Consider the following 13978-nt stretch of genomic DNA (forward strand, 5'->3'; position numbering starts at 1 on the left):
TTAACATCATCAGCTCCATGGCCGGATGTGAATTCAATTTCCGAGCTTTTATACGTCCACTCTGAGGCCTGATAAAAGAGTTATCTGCATGTGGAATGTAATACTCGAAATGAGATAGAGCTGGCTTTCTGAAAAAATAACACATGAAAATAAGACTGTAATTTCAGCACATTTTTCATCCACAAAACTGCCAGACAAACAAGAGAAATAATGCTGAGGATATTTTTAACCAGTTTGTATTCATTTAAGATGCCAGACGTGAGATCCACAGCTACTCTACAATTAACACTGAGGGGAAATGAGACAACTAAATCAAGCCTGTGTTGATTACATGATTACATGCATTGCTACAATTTTCGCCATTTTCCCTGCATATATAACTTCCTCAAAGGTAGTTTGATAGAATGAGCTATACGGATAGCTGATTACAAGATTGGTGACTGATAGTAATCCAGAGGAAAAACAATACTTTGAAGGGGACACATCATGCACATTTCTAGGTCTATATTTATATTCTGGGGCTCTACTAGAATATCTTTGCATAATTTATAGTTCAAAAACCTCCTTATTTAATTTATACTGGCCGGCTCCAGAGGCTCTATAAACAAACAGTAGTAGTAGGATTTCACTTCTTTTTCTCATTCTTTATTCAAAATGACAACTTCTGAAATACATCCATACATGTTCAAGCCTGACGTGGATACAGAATATGAGAATGGACATCCTCAGCGTCCAAGATTATGGAACGTATGGCTATTAATGGATATGTGTGGCAAGCTGACATCAGTTCATTGGAGAAAGTAAAAAATAAAAACATTGCAAAGGAAGCATTCAGGGCAGGCTGAAACCTTGACTTTACAGGGGACGTTTTTACATACATTCACCTCAAGGTTTGGAACTTTGACCGTTTTTAACATGGACATCTGACAGCGTAACAGTGTATAAATGACAGAAAATCACAAAAAGCGTATTATATCCCCTTTAGAATTCTAAATCAATGCTTTGGCCGTCACTGGCAAGGTACAGTATTTGTAACCACCTTTAGAATAACATTACAAACAGCTGCAGAGTGTATATTAACAATTAACTTTTGCATTTTAGATTTGGGAAGATTTTAAGTTCATGAATTCAATATATACAAATACAAGGGAATACAAAAATGCAAACCAAGCACTCTGTTTATTTCTTCTTTCTGTTTTTAGTCATTTTGGGTCAGAGGCTTGATTGTGCAAAACTGTAACTAAAAACTTCTCAGCTGTCAGGATGCAATACCAAGGGGTTGTCAATACTTATTGACATTCATGAAAAATGTGTCTGGATGTATAGATCAGGCCTGTTATGTTACAGTTGGTGTGTCAGCTTCTGGTTGTCTGTTTTCTGGCCTTTTTCTGAAACAAAATTAGACAAAAACAGGGAATACATATGTATGTGTGTGTTTGTGTGTTTGTACCTGCGCTGCATCCATCTCGTTGAGCATTACAATGGAAGAGCAGTTGTAATCAAACACCAGCCTCCAGAAGTCGCCCATGGTGTTTGGCAAAGGATGCTGAGTAACAATGAAGGCCGCTGGCTGTTTGTGGCTCTGGAGTGTTGAGATGGACCACAAATAAATAACAACAGCGAGCACAGGATAAATAAAACAAGTGAAGAGAACAACGGCAAGATATCAAGGAAGTCTCTGCAGCATTAAAAAAGTACATTATAAAAAAGTCAACACACACATTCACATCCCAAAATATACACTTACGTCCATTAATGCAGCGTTGATGTAATTCGAGCTCTCTCCATCCACAGATATGAGGAAAGGCAGGCATCGGTCTGCTGATAGAACGTCCATACTACGGTTCTTGTCGTGGTTTCTGGGTAGCAAACCCACGCTGCAGTCTTCTGGACGGACTCTAGGGGTCACTATGTTCAGAGTCTGATAGACGGGAAAAGAGTTTATTAAGTCTACTTTAAGTTTACTCACCTGGGGACAAAAAAGGTGGCCCCCAATCAGTTGTTTTAATCTTAAAACCTGTTTTTACTTAAGGTTAGGATTATATTTAGGTTAGGGGTAGGGTCTCCAGTCAATGTCCACACAAATCAAGAGTCACAAAAACAAGAGTTTGTGTGAGTGTGCGCGTGTGTCTACCTGGAACTCGTCTTTAATCTGGCTAGAGTTGGTCTGTGGGTCCAGTCTGCTGATGTTGTAGTAAATGGCTCTGAACTCACACACTGGTATGGCTGTGTTCCCACATAGACATGCCTCCAAGATGGCATCATGAACAAACACATACTGCTCCTGCAACATGAACAAAAACAGATGAAAGAAAGTCAAAAAAGAGAAAAAAAAACTCTGGCCTTTGTGTGTACATAGATTTTTTATTCTTGAACCTGCATGTGACCCCCCGGACTCGACTGTGGTTTCTCAGTAGAGCTGTAAGCGTTGACACCTCCGGGACAGAGGACGCAGTTGCGCTAAGCTGCATCTCCTGCCTTTTCAAGTCTCCGACAAACTCAAACATTCCACTGTGAGCGTGTTTTTTTTTTTGTTTGCTTTGTGCGTGTGAATTCATTATTTGTGTACTCATGCTCTCTCAGCAGCCCTGAAAGTGAATTAAAAGGGAGTAGTGCTTTGCCCTGCAGTGTTTCTGTGCTTTGGATCAAGTGTGCTCTTTGTGCTCCAACCAACGAGCTCGCTGTTAAAAGCATCAGCCACCATGAGCTACACACAGCGGCTGCCACTGTGCATGTTAATTCACCCCTGTCTGTCTCTCTCTCTCTCTCTCTCTCTCACTCCATCCATCCATCCGGTTTTATCTTGCGTTTTTTCTTTTTCTTTCTCGCTCTTGTTTTCTCTCACACTTGTGTTTGTCTGCTGTCTTTCGCCATTTCAATTTGCTTCTCACTTTATCTCTCCGTCTCTTTCTCTCTCTCTCTCTCTCTCTCTCTCTCTGACGAATGTTAATTTTTGCCCTTGGAGCGGAGAGGAGAGTTTTAAAAGCATCGCTGAAATGACCTCCCCTGGCCATTATCTACTCTAGTGACACACACACACACACACACACACACACACACGTATGTAAAAGTCATGTATGCACACACAGTCATACTGTAAGCACACACAAGCCAACCAGCATAAACAGACAAGCAGTCATTCAGACACTGACCCACACACACAAACACACACACACACATCTTTCCCCTGCGCCTTTTAAAAGATTAATTGCTTTGTGTTGTTCAGAGCCGGATTATAATAGCGTCAAGCGGCCTCAACACTGACACAAATTGCTCCCACACATATTCAAAAGGCAGGGCAGGATACATTTAGCTTGGTTTCAAGAGGAATAAAAAACACACACAAACGAGTGCACACACACACAACTAGCGTTCATACCACTGCTGTCATGAAAAACACTCAAAATGATGCCCTGGGTAACTTTTCTCAACCTAGCACTTCTAAAAACCCATTCAAAAGTCAATTTCAGAGCTTGAGCTGTCAGTCTGCAAATGAGGCTGTTTTTTTTTTTTTTCTTTATTCCCAGTGAAGTTGACTTTTTCAGATACGCAAGGTTTTAATCAGTAATACAAATGGAATGCAGAAGCCGAATGGATTAGGTCGGCTTAAAGGTAGCTTAAAGTAGAAATGAATACTTCTGTTCCAAAATGAAACACCCACATGTGGAGATGCCAGCTCTTTAATAACGGTTGATAACGCGAAATTAGAACACATTACGGAACCATGTAAAGGATAGTGAGTAACCAAAGTCCTCGACTGACAAAAAGACAACTTTTAAGGAAACAGGTTCTCCGTGTTTAAGAGATATTGTACAATAAACTTGAAGAAATCCAGTGGAAAAACTGATGAGCTAAGATTAGGCGGCTCGATAAACCAGTAACTTAATCATCGGCGAATAAGTGCTATTTATCCCAATTAGGGAAATTAATCTAATGAGTTTACTCTGGTTGGGTTAGAATAAAATCATTTTGGCCCTGAAGAAAGTTATATCCAACTCAGCTGGAAGTAAGTTTTGGCAAAACTTCAAAAGTAATGCAAAGTACAAACTTACAGTGAGTGTGTGTGTGTGTGTGTGTGTGTTTGTGTGTCAGCATCTCACACCATGTTCCTTACCACAAGCTGAGAGCTGCTACATACACACACCGAGCGAGTTCGAATGTGTGTACGAGCGTGTGTCTGATTTACAGAGTGTGTGCGCTGTATGTGTGTGTTTGTACTAGTGTCATCTATTATTCAGCAAATATTTAATATTGATAGAGTGATTGGGATGGATGATGTACTGTGTTTCCTCAAATAGTTTACCTCAACTGCAGAAGGTAACAAGCTTTATTGGAAGCAGGTTAATATTAAAGAGAGGCTTTTATTTTTAATTCCTTCTGTTTGATAAGTATATTTGCTTTTATTTTAGTACTAAACCTCCTTGTTTTCTGATCTGCTTCTGTTTGCTGTTAAATTTTTGTATTACCGGTTATGCATGTACTTGTATAACTGGAGTTACATCCAGGTAACTTCTATTAACTTTGATGTGCAGAAGAATAATTCAAGAGCTTGAGTTCCACCTGGAACATTTTGGCAATGCACCACTTATCTGTAGCATGCAGGTAGCATGCTCATGGATGGATGCCAAGTTACCCCGGTTACCCATGCTCATGTAGTGTCATTGCCTTCATTATTATAAAATATGCGCTGTTATCCCCGTATTTAAATATCGCACCTCCTCTGTCCCCCTTCCTCTCTCTGTACAGTCGGTTAGAGGGCATGTAGTCATAGAGGTGGAGTTAAATCCAGGTAACTACTATTTATGCTTAACTGACATGCACATTATATGACAGGCACCCTTGTTTTTTGTCCCCTGGCCTGTTTTTGGGGTCAGCCTTTTATTTGTTTGTATCAACCATGCACCCAGCCGTTATCGGAGAGTGGACCCGACTTTTAATCGATCTTTTATTTGAGGAAATATGGTAAGACAGCAGCACTGAGATACTCTGTGTCTCTTTCTATGCTCCTGCATATCATATTTCTCACAGATACATAGTCAACACTTCACTGGAAATGTTAAAAAATGCAGGACTACAATTTTGCAAGTATGGTCGTCCAACTAAAGAACATGTATATCTTTAGTGTGCATCTATGCATATGCACGCCCACCTCTGTCAGGACCAGGTGGAGTCGCTGACATGTGTGGGTAGGAATTTAAACCCCGTGTGATGTCTCTGTACATCGCGTGTGGGCGTATCTTGTGTCTTTACACTTACCTCCGTCTGAACCATGTTGACTCGTTGTGATCTCAGCTCTCGGATGCAGTTGAAAATGTCCACCACGCCTTCGTTCTCCGCCATGTCCAACATGATGTCCACCGCGATGAAACAGCCCGTCCTCCCTGCGCCGGCACTGCAGAGATACATAAACAACCACAATATTGACTTTCTGTTGAATAAATAAACATTTTACAAATCCTTAGCAAGGCCTATGTCTTACTTTATTGTATTTATTAAACTATTAAAGCCAAATTACTCCTTGTGAGCATAAACCTCCACTCTAACATATTCAGCACTTCTACCAAACCAAAATTACAAATTACTGGAAAATAATAATAGTAATATTTTTTTGTTAAGGACTTCAAACATAATGTCAATCTCTTTCCCAGTGGTATGCTTTTATGCAGGAAAAGCATATTAATAGTAATTTTGGGCTTTGAGGAGTTGACAGTGATATTTGAAATGATTTTGCAGGCCAATGTGAAAAAGTTTTCCACAAAAATAAACATTCTGTTTTGCAGGTTCATGAATGATGGGAAGCAGCATTTTATTCAAAGAACTGGGTTACAAAACAAACAAACAAACAAACACACAAAACAGCATATCCACCATATCTGGTCAGATAATAATACTGTGTCACATTTTTACACTAGCTATTTTCACACACACGCTCATGTTTTATCATTAATCATGTTAATGTTGACTGTTTGATGAAAACAGGGAGTGATCTGCTGTCATGTCAACCATTCATCCATTAATCTTTCAGTATTGACATAATACTGTAGCTACTTAGAGAGAACTGTGATTATTCACATGACCGAGATAGGTTGTTGTCTGGCAAATTTAAGATACATAAGAATAAACAATACTATTTTATTTAAGGTCATGCTGATAGGTGATACTGATAACTGTTGGTAAGTGCCACTTTTTCAGGAAACACTGTAAAACTTTGAGAGCTCAGTGACAGAAAATAATGGACAAAGTGATGCCTAAATATACATGGAGTGTAATATGAAGGTAGAGTTCTCTCTCTGTCTCTCTCATATACACACACACACACATATAAACATGTAGAGACATTAATACCCCATGTCAAGTGTTAAGGCAACACATCCTGAACAGTAATGCCTGGAGGGAAGAGACGGATGAAGGGACAGATGAACAGATGGATGGATGAATTGAATGAGCCAGGGAGAGAGAAAAAGGAGGGAGTGAAGAAGGAATGGTGGAAACAGGTTAGTGATTGGGAGCGATAGAAGTGGTCGTCACAGGGGAGAGATCAAGGGAGGAAAGGAGGCATGGATTGAGGGATTGGAAGGGTGGGTGGGTGTAGGGGAGGCGATCTTTCACTTTGCAATTCTCCTGACAGTTCCCAGAGACAGCCAGAGAGAGAGAGAGAGAGAGAGAAACAGGCAGAGTGAGAGATGAAACAGAAGGAGAGAAAAGAGAGAGCGATAGGAGCAGGGGAAAGAAGGAAAGATAGAAAGGAAAAAAAGAGGGAGAAAAGGAGGGAGCGCCTCGGCAGATTACCTGTCAACCTCTGTGATTAATGTTGAGACCAGAATACTGCTGTGCCTCTCTCTGTGTGTGTGTGTGCGTGTGTGCACATGCATACGTGTGTGTTTGAAAACCTCATGACACAGGCCAATAGCGTCAGAGTGCCCCTGGAAATTGGAAGTGACTGCCATAACTTCCTGCCTGTCTGTCCACATACTTTTACTATAGCTGTCTGTTTACATGTCTGCTCAACTCGTTTGTCTGTCTGCTGTTTTCACCCACTCTCTGTCTGTGTGTATACTTCTTTTTCATCTAAATGCTTCTAAATCTTCTTCCTTTGTCCCCGGGCCTGTCCTGTCAGAGCAATCGGAGCCCATGACTGTGCGTATTTTATGAATTGTCCATGACGGACAAGCTTCAGGAGCACCTCTTGAATCCTTTGCTTTAAAGGCGTAAATAAGAACTGTCAAGTAAGTACATTTTTGTCAAAAACCCCCTCCACTCAAAAATATGTCTTTCTTTTTTTTTCACAATCATCTGGTGAAAGTAGAAAGTTTCTCTGCGCTCATTGAGAATCCAATTTTGAGAGGTGGATCTACGAGGAGGATTTGCAACATCACAAACGGTTTGAACACCGGTCCTGGTCCAATATGCAACATGCACAAGTGTGATGTGGAAACTTGAAGCCTCCAGCGCACATAGACTGAGAATAGACTTTACAATGAAGTAGGAGACATCTTGTGTCTAGTCGTTAAACTTTCGAAATTAAAAGAAATTAGACATTTATAGATTCTGGGAGTTTTCAATGAGGAAAACCATATCAGACACAAATTATTATTCAGAGTAGAGTATTTGATATACATCTTAAAACCTTTTTTGGCTTAGATTTATCCCAAATGTTTGCCTGTTTTCCAATTTTTCTCAAAATTTGGACTGTCCAATTTCCAATGCACTACTGCCTTAAGAAAAGTTATTTTAGTTGCCTAAACTTAACCAGATCATAACCGCAGAGTTGGCAGATCAGTGGTAGTCAGTAATTACAGGCAGCAATAAAATTCATGTTCAATTTATGGTTAATCAGCAAAAAAACAAAATAAACCTGGACCCCTTTAAAAATGATTCAACTAACGATGCAAGTAAATGGAGCATTTGTGAACCATCGCTGGCTTAGGGATTTAATTCCCTCTCTGGCCTCCCATTCAAAGCTATGTGTTGTATTAAAGTAGACCACAAAATGGAATACATTAATTTTAAATGCTCATGCCAATATGAGGAATCTACTCCAAACCTTGGCTGACCAAGTGCTGACCTTTTTATGCTTATGCCTGCTGACAACCTGGCACCAGAGTTGAACTGTACATCCCATAAAGAACAGAACATGGAGGTTAAATATACTGTCACCATGGGGATCTTAAAACTGTCACTTATTTTTTTTCTTTCTCTCTTTCTTGGTAGATGATGGTGGTAGTGTAATGAAAGTAGGGTGGGAGGTAAATTTCTTTTTTTCTGTTGCCTACTTTTTAAAGGTTAACACCATCGATCTAATTTACAGACAAGGGAGATTGGTGTGTGTGTGTGTGTGTGATCATATTAGTGCTGATAATCCGTGATACTGTGTTATCTGAGAGGGAAAGAGGGAACAGAGAACAGGAAAAAGAAGAAAAAAGGGCTGTAGAGGAGGAAAGGCTGACAGTAAAAAGGGCCATTTACAGGTTGTTATCAGTTAAATGTTCCAGCTAATTGTGGGCTCATTCGATACTGAGTAACAAAGATGAATGTGTCATCTGATTCATTTTTGATTTAAAAAGACAAAATGTACTCAGCAAATGTGAATCCACTAATATAATAATTTGTTTGTGGTTATTGTCATTGTCTGAGACTAGAAAGCAAATTGATATTGCTATTTTTTCCTTGTTCTCATCCATGATTCTGACCATTGATCTTATTTCCTTTCATATGTTTTTTTTTCTCTTTTCTCAATTTTCTTTTATTCTTTTTTGCCATTTTCTGCAGGAAATCAGAGTAAGATATCCATAATGTTACATTATTAGCTGCTCCCGCCATTGTTAAGGCTTAGTTAAGGTACGAAAACTGCTTGGATAAGATTTGAAGAGGTCAAGTTTAGCCACAACAGCTACTTGGTCATGGTTAGGAAATGATCAAGATCAAGATGACAATGTTGACTGTCAGTAGGAAACAGGAAATGGTTTCCTATGTCCAGGTCACACGCTTTGTTGACCCATTCATCCACCATGGCATTCTGCCACAACTTACTGCTGCCCAAAGGTCCTTGGTACATTTAACATTGGTTGAATTAGACATTTTAACAGAAGACATATTCTGTTGTTACTCTGGTGAAGACAGTTGATCAAACAGAAATAGGCCTTGAAGCTCAGCTCATATGTTTCAAGTATTTTCCAACAATCTACATTTTTGTTGTACAATACCTGTGAAGGACAGATTTGGAGGTTATGTATAAGTACCGAGTGTGTGTCTGTCTGTGTGTTGGTGTTGTGTTAGTAAAACGCTGGTTTTTGGGTCAGTGGTTAAGGTTAGGGGAAAGGGTTAGGGTTAGGCAACTAGTGGTTATGGTTAGGGTTAAAGTCTCAAGGAAATGAATGTAAGTCTATGTAATGTCCCCAAAAGTGACCAAGGACAATGTGTGTGTGTGTGTGTGTGTGTGTGTGTGTGTGTGTGTGTGTGTGTGTGTGAGTCTTAAAACCTTTCAGTCAATAACATGCTTTCAAATAAATATCAAATATGAAGTACATTCACAAGTGGAAGTGGCCCTTTTTCAAACACACAAACAAAATAACACTTTGTGCTTATTTTTGTGATCCATGTTATTCCGGCTCTATAAAATAATTTGCTGTCTGCCATGCTGGTGAAAGGCGAGAGCCACGAGCTGAGTGAGTGGCTGTTTTTGTTTGTCCTTGTCCAGTCTATGCAGACACTGCCCAACAGCATCAGAGGATTAAGTTTATCTTCAGTACAAAACCTTGGTGTATTTTATGTGTGTGCTCTGTGTTCTTACCTGCAGTGTGCCACTATAGGCCCAGCATCGGGCGGGTTGAGGAACTTGACCTGTCGTATGAAGCCCAGCAGTCCGGTGGCATAGCAGGGAACGCCGTGGTCAGGCCAACTGGTGAAATGAAACTGACGGAGTTCGCGGATCTCATGATGACCCTTCTGAAAAACACAGAAGTTGCGTAACTTAGAATGGCAATGTTGGGTAACAATCCTGCCATTCATGAAAAGTGACAACCATTTTGTCTATTGATGATAACAAATGAATAGATCTCCCAGAACTCATCATGGCCCTTTTGGGAACGTCTGACATGAAGACATATCATGGTTCAGCTGCCTAATTTATAGCAGAGACATCAGGAATCTAGGGCCACGCTGCCTCTGGCTTCAGATGGAAAATAAATGGATCTATTGGATGTCAAGATGGTACTTTGTGCCACTTCTGGGAATGAGAGACAGGAAGACTTATCATGACTCATTTGCCTAATTTGCAGGGGAGATTTGAGGAAACTGAACCACAAAAAAGATTAATTGATTTCACATATCTCATGATGACCCTTTTGGGAAAGACTGACAGGTGGAAATGCCATGATTCAATTCAGCTGCCTAATTTACAAGGATATTTTATAGATCAGCTCCTTTCTCTTTGAACTATGAGACATCACAAGTATTTATGGTGTGTTCAGACCGAACGTGAAGCAAATTTCCGCCTTGCGTTATAGAGTGTTCACACCAAACGCAAAGCGAATTTTTCATGTGGCACAAGTCAATGCAAAGACGCGAATAGACATGAATTTGCACCGGGGGACATAAACGGCGGAAATTACACGACGCAAATGACACAAATATGTCATTTGTGTATTCATGCAAGTTGAAATTTTTCATCTTGAGCGGAGCGACAGAGCCGTCAGACAGCTGCTGAGCACGCGGGAGCTCTGGAGGAAATTGCTGGGAGCAGAGTCAGAGCTTCCGGAGGAATAAACACCCGGAGTCACACTGGATTCTGCTTTAATCCGGAGCCATTTACTGGTGGGAGGAAAGCTCAGAATTTATTTTTTTAAACTTTTGGGATTAAAAAATGGATTTATTTTCACTCTCGCTCATCAGTCTCATAAATTAGTCTGCAGTAGTGAGCTGCAGAGGTGCTGACCTCCACTCTTTGTCCGTGTTGACTGCTGACTGGAGGGGAATTATACTTGAATGTACTTCATGAATGTATAGAGAGGAGAGAGGAAAAAATAGAGAGACTGGAGGGTTATAATAGAGAGAACCGGAGTTCCTGTGCGCAAACATGCACAGTTGGTGCCTGCCATTGCTTGCTAGCTTATGGCTAATGTACAGTAATGTATTCTGGCTATTTGAGGCAAATAAACACGAATGATCCCATGGTCAAACTCATGTGACTAAATCATTTATTCATCCCAAACAGCCAAAATACATTACCGTACATTAGCTGTAAGCTAGCTAGCAACGGAAGGCACCGACCGTGTCTGAGGGAGAGTTTCTGCATGTTTGTGTTCAGTTCAGCTTCTGACTGAACTCAGAACTCACCAGTAACTCCGGTTCTTTCTGTTATTTCCCACCAGTCTCTCTTCTTTTCCCCTCACCTCTCTGTATGTTCATGAAATACATTCATAAAGTCGAAGTTGAAACACTTTCAACTCGCGGAGATTCAAATTCACGTCTATTCGTGTTTTTGCATTGACTTCACGTTTGGTCTTAACACACCATTAAACATACCATTTTCTTCCCACTTAAACACTCAAACTAAATAGAGAATGGAATGTATTTCTATTAAAAAGTATCGTTTTGTGAAGTACCAGACAATAATGTCTCAGAAGTAGAGATGGTAAAAAACTGCTGTCCAGAAAGAAATATTTTAAAGGACCAAGATAAAAAATAAATTGGTCTCGCCACCACTTATTGTAGTGCTTCTTCGAAAGAGATACAGAATGAGACAGTTTAGTACGTAACAATGGAGATTATAGCAAAATTAAATGGCAGTAGGCATTCATTGTGGCTCTCCATGTGACAGCATCTTGACATTTTAATGATGGACTTTCTAGAAACACAAAGGGCTGGTAAATGCTTTCCTGCTTAACAATGGGGATATTAAGAAACTAAAGATGACATTCTGATGCTTAATAGATATGAGTTAAAGCTCACATCATGGTAGCCCCTCTGAGACATAATGACCGAGATTGTGTTATGCAGCATTTTTTCCTAGTAAGCACATGAAAAAAATTGAAGGACTTTCATTATGGATCAGTACCGATGCTGCACTGCATGGTTAGAAGTCAGAAATATCCAAGTTATAACTATTTTTGTTGCTTTCTATTAGTAAAGAGTTTATGAACAAGGGAAGAAAATGCTCATTCATGTGTTTCCCTAAGTCCGATGTATGAAATTGTTCCCCATGCAAAAGGTAATGCTATGTCCCTGATGTTTACTGATATAATGCAGCACAATTTAAATGTTTCTTGCACTGATTTTTTTATGAAATGTCAGCATCTCTGGACAATCTTACAGAAACATGAGGTTGGCTGATGTGTCTGTCTGAAGACCAAAAATCTCAGGGTATTCTGACAATTTTAGACATGTCAACAGTAATCCTGTATTTATTTGACAGTGCCACCTTGTTGAAGTGGAGCTGCACCTCAGCAGCCGTACAGCTGAGAGGTCTTGCTTATAGTTTCCCACTCTGAATTCTGTCCTGCATGTCTGGGCGTTCAGCTTCATCTCTCATCATGGGATATAGAAATTTCCTAACTTTCTGACAGCTCTGGAAAGCAGCATATGTACAATATAACTCTTTCTTCCACTTCCAGCAGTTCAAATTTTCTCCACTACACTGCAAGCTTCTGCTTTAATAACACTGTGTAACAATTTTTTACTTGTTTTTTGTTCCTGGGCAGTAAGTGTTATTTCTTAAGTGTTTATGCCTTAAAAGTACATATAGAAAATGGCTATTATTCCCTTCAAACTTTGCTTTTGTGACCAGGACAGTGATATTTTGAAATGTACCTATTTCCAATGGGAAAATGGGAAATAAAGTCAGGAAAAACAACATATAAATCACCAGATACCATGATGGGAGACTATATTTGGGGGCTGATTCATGAAAGTTATTTACAATATAATCTTTAATCCCCAAAAACTACTCACTTCTAAATATTTTGTGGTCACTTTTGTATAACTTAAGTATAAATACATGATAGTTTTGATTCATATGTTGTTTTAATGACTTTATGTGAATGAAAATGTGCAAATTAGCCAATTTGTCCTTTGGAAATAGGTAAATTTCAAAATATCATTGTCCAGGTCACAAAAGCCAAGTTTAAAGGGAATAATAGCCATTTTTTATACTTTTTAGGCATAAACAATTAGGAACACTTATTGCCATGATGACAACGGCCGGAGCCGCCAACTTTGAGCTTCAAAACTGCTCTTCAGAAACCAATGGGTGACATCACGGTGGCTACATCCATATTTTTTTTACAGTCTATGGTTACATAGTATAATTCAAACCAATACTGTTCTAAACTAAACAAGGCTTAAATGGAGAGAGCTATGTCCTCCTCAGTTTAGTTTACTCTCTAAGAATAGAACTGAGAGGAAGACTATTGCAGCTATCATTCTGGCTCTGGTGGATAGACAAGATTGTAGTGAATGGTTTGCTTTGGCAGAATGTCTGGTGATGACTTCAGAACCACAGATAATATAAAGAGGAGGAAGGCAGGGGCAGAGGTCAAGAGACAGAGGAAGAAGGAGCAGAAATCCAGGGAGAGAGTAGATGAAGGAATTAGAGATAAACTTACAGAAGAAAAATGGTGGTGTGTGGAAGGATGAAAAGACAGATATGACAAAAAAAAGGAGGAAGGGAAAGACAGAAGACAGGGGAGAAACAAAGACATACAAAGAGAATGAGAGAGGCAGACAGAGAGGAGAAAAATAAAACCCAGAAAACCATGTGATTTGATAACTCGACTTCCCATTGATTTGCTCTCCCATGATGGTGAAATTACTTCTCTAAATCGATAGACGGCGGTCCAACACAGCCAGGGCCTCAAATACACGATAGGTTGTTAAAAAAACAAAACAAAAGCGACAACATTAAGGCGCTTGGCATGATGGAAATCGCTGATGAGAGTGTAGAAAGACTTGACAGCATCTCTTAACAGGGGAAGAATGATCC

The 13978-nt window shown here is 39.7% G+C and overlaps 1 protein-coding gene across 1 annotated transcript in view; it reads right to left on the reverse strand.

Annotated features, from left to right (window-relative positions):
• The window catches only part of ptprt (protein tyrosine phosphatase receptor type T), a 289634-nt gene that overhangs the window by 14407 nt on the left and 261249 nt on the right, over window positions 1–13978 (reverse strand). Inside the window, exons 28-32 of the mRNA XM_042406727.1 lie at window positions 9791–9945; window positions 5257–5392; window positions 2135–2284; window positions 1748–1921; window positions 1451–1582 (exon numbers count right to left, since the gene is read on the reverse strand). Coding sequence (XP_042262661.1) covers window positions 1451–1582; window positions 1748–1921; window positions 2135–2284; window positions 5257–5392; window positions 9791–9945 — 747 coding nt within the window. The remainder of the gene's footprint in view (window positions 1–1450; window positions 1583–1747; window positions 1922–2134; window positions 2285–5256; window positions 5393–9790; window positions 9946–13978) is intronic.

The sequence above is a fragment of the Thunnus maccoyii genome, chromosome 3 (assembly GCF_910596095.1).
Source record: "Thunnus maccoyii chromosome 3, fThuMac1.1, whole genome shotgun sequence".
Lineage (NCBI taxonomy): Eukaryota > Metazoa > Chordata > Actinopteri > Scombriformes > Scombridae > Thunnus > Thunnus maccoyii.